This window comes from Humulus lupulus, chromosome 1 (assembly GCF_963169125.1).
Source record: "Humulus lupulus chromosome 1, drHumLupu1.1, whole genome shotgun sequence".
Taxonomy (NCBI): domain Eukaryota; kingdom Viridiplantae; phylum Streptophyta; class Magnoliopsida; order Rosales; family Cannabaceae; genus Humulus; species Humulus lupulus.
In genome coordinates this window covers 16033497-16040866 of record NC_084793.1, presented here as the reverse complement: position 1 = coordinate 16040866, position 7370 = coordinate 16033497, and the positions used below count along the sequence as shown (strand labels likewise).

Sequence of the window (7370 nt, the reverse complement as noted above, 5' to 3'; positions counted from 1 at the left end):
TAATTACATTGATTTACTTAGTCTCGACTCTCGTACAAAAAATTATGGTAAATATGGTAACATACGTAAATAATTATTCTCGTATAATAATTAATTTATCTTAAATCTATATATTATTTCTCATTAGGTTATAAATATTAAATATGATGCGAAACTCAATGAAGATACGGCATAGAGAGTGATATAAAACAACAAATAGACAGTGTGAACAAAATCAAAATTATTTTTTCTAAAAAAAAAAGGGTTATGATTTTTTAGAATATATTTGGTTCATTATTTATTTGGAATTTGTATTTTGATAAATTATTTTTTAGATCTTATATTTTATAAAATAATTTAAATAGACATTTAAATTTTATTTTGATCAAAGTTTTTTGAATTAAAATCACAAATAATTTATTAAACTAACAACTCAGAATAAAAATATAATCACTCCCATTAAATTATTTTACAAAATACAAAATCTAAAAAATAATTTATCAAAATATCGACTAAAAATAAATAATAAGACAAAATGCATATCTAAAAATATATAAACCAAACTAAAAAATTTAAGAAGAAGCCAGGAAAAAGACAAGAAGCGAGTTAGTAATAAGTTGAGGTGTATTGCATTGACTATATAGCACGTGCCAAACTGAGTCCTTTATTGTCTTTTCCAGCTCCACACGTGAGAAAAACATGACAGTAGTCCCATTCCCGAGCGTGACCACTACGCTCCTCCAAACTCAAACCAACACTATAAATACCCAACCCCTGATTACTAGCTCCACCACCCAGAAAAGCAGAACCGAAAAACAGAAACTCAAAACGCGTTTCTGAATTCGGATACTGTTTCTCTTTCTGGCCCATCATCTTATTCTGTTTTTGTCTCTCTTTCTCCGCCGTCCGTTCCGCCACCACCGCAGGCGTTTTTGTTTTTTAAATCTTTACATACTCAGAAATGGACGTCCGCAGCAGACGATCAACGGCGGCGACGAAGTCTGGGCAGGCCATGCCCATCAAGGCCCTAAAGGCGGCCCATGAAAATGAAGAAAACCCCAGAGCCTCGGATGCTCTGCCTCTTCCTCTGTACATCACCAACGTCGCTTTCTTTACTCTGTTTTTCTCGGTGGTTTACTTCCTCCTCACACGGTGGCGCGAGAAGATCCGTACCTCCACACCTCTCCATGTCCTCACCTTCTCTGAAATCTCCGCCGTGTTTGCTCTCGTCGCTTCCTTCATCTATCTCTTGGGCTTTTTCGGAATCGATTTCGTTCAGTCCCTGATTCTCCGACCCTCCACCGACGTTTGGGCCACCGACGATGACGAAGAAGAAACTATTTTAATCAAGGATGACACTCGAAAAGTCCCTTGTGGTGCCGCACTCGAATGCCCACTTCCCCAAATTGCCCCTCCGGTGGCTGTATCCTCCAAGGCAGCCTTGCCAAAGGTTGTCGACTCAGCTCCGACGACCACCGAAGATGACGAAGAGATCATTAAATCCGTCTTGGATGGGAAAATTCCGTCGTACTCTCTCGAGACTAAGCTGGGTGATTGCCGGAGGGCGGCAGCGATTCGTCGGGAAGCGTTACAGAGGCTGACCGGAAAATCTCTCTCTGGTCTGCCATTGGATGGGTTGGATTATGATTCGATTTTGGGTCAGTGCTGTGAGATGCCAGTTGGGTATGTGCAGATTCCGGTGGGGATCGCTGGACCTCTGTTGCTTGACGGAAGGGAGTACTCTGTTCCCATGGCGACCACTGAGGGTTGCTTGGTAGCCAGCACCAATCGGGGCTGCAAAGCCATTCATCTCTCCGGTGGAGCTTTCAGTGTCTTGTTGAAAGATGGCATGACTAGAGCTCCCGTGGTAAGGTTCAACACCGCCAGAAGAGCCGCTGATTTGAAGTTCTACTTGGAAGAGCCTGCTAATTTCGAAACTCTCACCATGGTTTTCAACAGGTTCGAGCTTCTTCTTATGACGAGAATAAAAATTCCATCAAACGTTTGATAATTTTTCTAACATTATTATTCTTTGATATACAGATCGAGCAGGTTTGCGAGATTACAGACGATAAAATGCACGATTGCAGGGAAGAATCTTTACATGAGATTTTGCTGCAGCACAGGAGACGCCATGGGAATGAACATGATATCCAAAGGTGTCCAAAACGTGCTTGATTTTCTCCAAAATGATTTCCCCGACATGGACGTGATTGGAATCTCCGGTAACTTCTGCTCCGACAAGAAGCCCGCGGCCGTGAACTGGATCGAAGGGCGTGGTAAATCCGTGGTCTGTGAAGCCACCATCAAGGGCGACGTAGTGAGGAAAGTATTGAAGACCAATGTGGAAGCACTTGTCGAGCTCAACATGCTTAAGAACCTCACGGGTTCAGCCATGGCTGGTGCTCTTGGGGGTTTCAACGCCCACGCAAGTAACATAGTCTCGGCAGTCTTCATCGCCACCGGCCAAGACCCTGCGCAAAACATCGAGAGCTCCCATTGCATAACGATGATGGAGCCAGTCAACGATGGGAAGGATCTTCATGTTTCTGTCACTATGCCATCCATTGAGGTAACAACCCTTCTTTACCTAAATTGTTACGTAAAATAGAAGTCACAACAACTTAGCATGACACACTGCAAAATTATTTTGTCGTTGTTATTGATATATATATATCTGTATGTGATGATATAATATAGGTTGGTACAGTTGGAGGTGGAACTCAACTGGCGTCGCAGTCAGCTTGCTTGAATTTGCTCGGTGTGAAGGGCGCAAACAGAGAAGTTCCAGGGTCAAATGCAAGAAAGTTGGCCACCATTGTTGCAGGTGCTGTGCTTGCTGGTGAGCTTTCTCTCATGTCAGCTCTCGCAGCTGGCCAACTCGTTAACAGTCACATGAAGTACAACAGAGCAAACAAAAACGTTACTACTACTGCTACTCCTACCCCTACAGTTGCTTCATCTTAAGAGCTAAGGGATTATTATTAGTATCATTAATTATAATTATTTTCTAAAATTCCCCAAAAAAGTTAATAAATAATTTAAGAAAGTCAACTCACGTCATGGGGAGAATGAAAAGAATTGATGGTGATAGAAAATATCGAAGAACATAAATACTTATATAGACCACTAAGCTCACCTTACCTAGCTAGCTAGGTGAAACCAAATTGTGTACTACTTGAACTTGTATTCTTTTTTTCTTTACTTTACCTTTTTATTTTCCTCTACTTCGCCCATAAACCTTTTGATGCTGTACTTGTAAGAATTGTGTAAAAATGATGATGGGAAACTTGTAATTGTTGCTTTCACAGATGTTCTCGTAAAGGAACATGGCCATGTTTTAGATATTTTATACGGGTATTCGGCAAAAAAAAAACATTGTTTGTAGTTATTTTATACAACATTTTTGTTTCGATAATTTTCTACCACATAACATTTCAGATTTTACAAAAATTATCAAAAGAAAATTATTTTTATGAAATGATATTATAAAAAAGAAAGTCTATTTTTGCCTATTATTCTATTTGTATCCGGTTTTTTGCTTATAATTTTTACGGTTTTTATTTTTTATTTTTAAAAATCATGAATATGGAAAAATATATAATATATTATTATTTATAAATATAATATGTCTCAGTTATTCATACAACCAAATCCATAATTTTTTTTAAGCAACAGTTTAAATATTACAATGCCTAGGCAAATTTAAAAATGACTCTTGTAATTAAATGGATCCTTACGTCTTTAAAATAATAATACAACATCGGCTATTTGGTACAAAATCGTCTTTAAAAATGACTATAGGTGAAGTACAAATTTGGTATAAAAGTAGACTATTATTAGTATTACCCACCAAGACTGTTGGTATGGAGTAACATATTTGGGAACGGCTACAATCCTCCAAATATTTTATGCAGTACCATGCTGTACCATATCTTTTTTTATGGATAATTCTTTTTGTTGTAGGAGGATAGAACAGGGTGAAAAAGTTTAATAAGTCAATTGCGGCCTGCGTGATTAAATTTTGTTTAATTTTGGCCTTATAAATTATTTGAATTTTTTTTAAATTATTAAGATATCTACTATAACTATAATATAAATTATAATGAAAAAGTAATTAGATTATAATTTTTCCAAATATTAAAAATAAAAAGGACCCTATATGTCCCTACTATAGAATTATCCAATAATTTTAGTATTCTTACATAATAATTAATTATAGTTATATTAAAATTTTCATTAATTTATAAAATTTTTGAATAATTTAATATGTTAAAAACAATGTTTCTTACTTCGAGTATCATCACACGCATAATATTTTATTCGGATTTTGTTTTCAACACCTTAGTTCAGAATGCTCCAACTATAATGAATCCAGATATGTAATCATAATTTGTCCATGTAAGCAAAGGGTATTTCGACATATACACCCAATGTTTCACATTTGTAACAATTAAACTCCTAATCTTTTGTTTTTATCATAAAAATACACAATGTTCAATATATGTTTAAAATAAATACTTAATATTTTTTTTATGGTAAAAATACTTAAAATTGCTAAAACATTGCTTTTGTCAGTATCTCCTCTATTAGAGCTATTAAATATGTTGACTAAAGAGACATTTGTCATTCTATAATCGGTCAATTTCATATTTATTTTAAAAATATATTTTAAATTAGAAAAATGAATTAAAAAGACATTTTGAATTAATACAAATTTAAAAATACATATTTTGAGGAAAAAAATACTCAAATTATAAAGTGATACATATCTAATGAGTCAACACTTGAAGAAGTACTCACAAAAGTAATGTTTTAGCAACTTTGAATATTTTTGCCACAAAGAAAAAATATTATATATTTATCTTTAACTTGTATTAAATATTGAGTATTTTTATCATAAAAATAAAAAATTAGGTATTTAACTATAACAAATGTGAAATATTAAGTATTTATGCCGTAAATACTCCTACAAATAAACTTGAGCTTGCGTTATGGTATTGCTTTAACATTGTAACGGTTCCCAATATTTTGTATTAAACTCTATTATAGTTATTTCATTTATATTGTATCTATACATTACGATTTAATGCTTCATTTTGTATTATAAGAAGATAACAAGTCACAATTATTAAATTAATAGCTTAATTCTAATACAACACGATTATTGTATTTGCCTTGTGTGAATTATTTAATAAATACTTATATTAATTATATAGTTTATTTAAGTAGCAAATCCAATATTTTATTTCAACGAAAACGTAAAATTAAATAATCATGTTATAATTTATATGAAATATATGTATATAAAAAAAATTGAGCAATAAAATATAAATAAACTACATGTTATATTAATATAAATAAATTGCTAAAATATAAGATAAAATACATATAAAAATTTAATAATTTTTTTTAAGGAGAGTAGCTGCCCCTAGAATCCAACTGGAACCATTAGTGATTTATTTGACTAAATAAATTGAGTATTCTTATTAAATTATTAAATTAATAGTTGTGCCATAGTTATAATGTGTCATATTTGACACTAACACGACATATTTATTTAATATTATTATGGGTCAATTTCAATTTAAGCGGACTGATTTGAAAATGACAAAAAGCTAAATTCATGTATATATTATTATCTACGTGATAATATATTTATTTGGTATTATGTGTTTTTACAAATATTATTTTGGTACCTTCTGTTTTCAATAATGTTCATATGGTACCCTGTATTTTAAAATCGTACATATTTAGTACCCTAAACTCAGATTTGATAAATAAAATTTTGTCAATTTAATCAAACTGTTGTTAATTATGTAAGTTACAAATTTAAATTTAATTATATAATTACATATAACTGATGACAGTTTGATCATATTGACAAAATTTTATCTATCAAATCTGAGTTTAGGATACCAAATATGTACGATTTTAAAATACAGGATACCATATGAGCATTATTGAAAACAGATGGTACCAAAATGATACTTTGGAAAAACATAGGATACCAAATGAGTATATTCCCTAATATATATTAATTTTGATACCCATAATTATATATAGGTGGGAGCATGAGAAAATATAAAATTTCAAATTTAAAAGTGAGAAAATACTATGATTGATGAACTAACAAAAAAAAAAAGACCTAGATTTATAAAAGAAAATGACTAGAAACAGGATGATGAGAGAGATTTTAGAAGCGCTATTTGCAATTTGATATGAATACTTTTATGAAGTTTTTGCAAATTTTCATTGAATTTAATTCGTTATTAATTTCAAATTTTAAAGATTTGAGTGATGTGCCACCCTCAAATTTCTCAAAACTACTCTATATATATATTTTTATTTTTTATTGGAAATTTCTTTGGTAGGGACTAGGGGTTAGCATCTAAACCGACAAATCGCGGTGACTGCCCGCACTGCACCATACTACACCGCAAACTGCGGTGTCAAAAGTGTAATGGTTCGGTATGGTTTGTATTTGAGCTAAATCATGCGGTGCGGTGCGGTGCGCGGTTTGGCGATGTGAAATTTTGGTTTACACCGCATACTTACAAATATATTTAATTTTTTTTTTTTACATATATACCATTTTTTATAGTTACCCAATATGGGAGACTTGTATATTTTTTTTGTGTTTCACTTAACTTAATTGATAACTTGCGATGTTGTTTAGAACTTATTAAGGATTTGTTATGAACTAAGGATTTAGTATTTTTTAAAAAATTTAAATTTTGTTATGACATATTTTTAACACAAACCGTGGAAAACCGCCCAAACCACACCGCAAAAAATGGTTTGGTTTGGTCGGTTTGGTGCAACCAAATCACACCGCATGGTGTATTCTAGTTACTAAACCGCACTTGTGGCGTGGTGTATTAAAAATTGTTCAAACCGCCCAAACCACACCGTGCTCACCCCTAGTAGGGACTTCAAAAAGAGCCCTACCAGTAGGACTCTTTTGTGTTCTCAACCTGTGAACAGTTTTCGGCGCGATTTTTTTTATGACCGTGTATATTGTAGTTATTTAGAGCATCCTGCAAATTTTCAGAAAATTCTGAATAATTTACAGTGCCGAAAACTAGTTTAAAAATAGGTTGTTGCACGCATAACTAATTTTTTTATTCGCATGGAAAATAACATGTTTAAACCTAGTTTTCAGCACTGTAAATTATTCGGAATTTTCTGAAAATTTGCAGGATGCTCTAAATAACTACAATATACACGGTCATAAAAAAAAATTGCGTCGAAAACTGTTCACGAGTTGATAACACAAAAAAGCCCTACCGGTAGAGCTCTTTTTGAAGTCCATACGATAGAATACTCCTTATTTATTTTACTTTTTATAATTTATAGTAATTAATTAATTAACAATAATTATAATAGAC

At 32.7% G+C, this 7370-nt stretch overlaps 1 protein-coding gene across 1 annotated transcript; it reads left to right on the top strand.

Moving 5' to 3' along the window:
- The first annotated feature begins 764 nt into the window (after window positions 1–764).
- LOC133786785 (3-hydroxy-3-methylglutaryl-coenzyme A reductase 1-like) lies at window positions 765–3287 on the top strand. The gene is made up of 3 exons (XM_062225500.1): window positions 765–1938; window positions 2023–2551; window positions 2680–3287. Exons 1-3 carry the CDS (start codon window positions 941–943, stop codon window positions 2944–2946), a joined length of 1794 nt encoding a protein of 597 aa, XP_062081484.1. The 5' UTR covers window positions 765–940; the 3' UTR covers window positions 2947–3287.
- Window positions 3288–7370: the final 4083 nt, after the last annotated feature.

Coding starts and splice junctions, on each gene's coding strand:
- LOC133786785 (XM_062225500.1), top strand. CDS start 941: ATGGACGTCCGCAGCAGACGATCAACGGCGGCGACGAAGTCTGGGCAG. Junction 1,939..2,022: donor CTCACCATGGTTTTCAACAG/GTTCGAGCTTCT, acceptor TTTGATATACAG/ATCGAGCAGGTTTGCGAGAT. Junction 2,552..2,679: donor TCACTATGCCATCCATTGAG/GTAACAACCCTT, acceptor GATATAATATAG/GTTGGTACAGTTGGAGGTGG.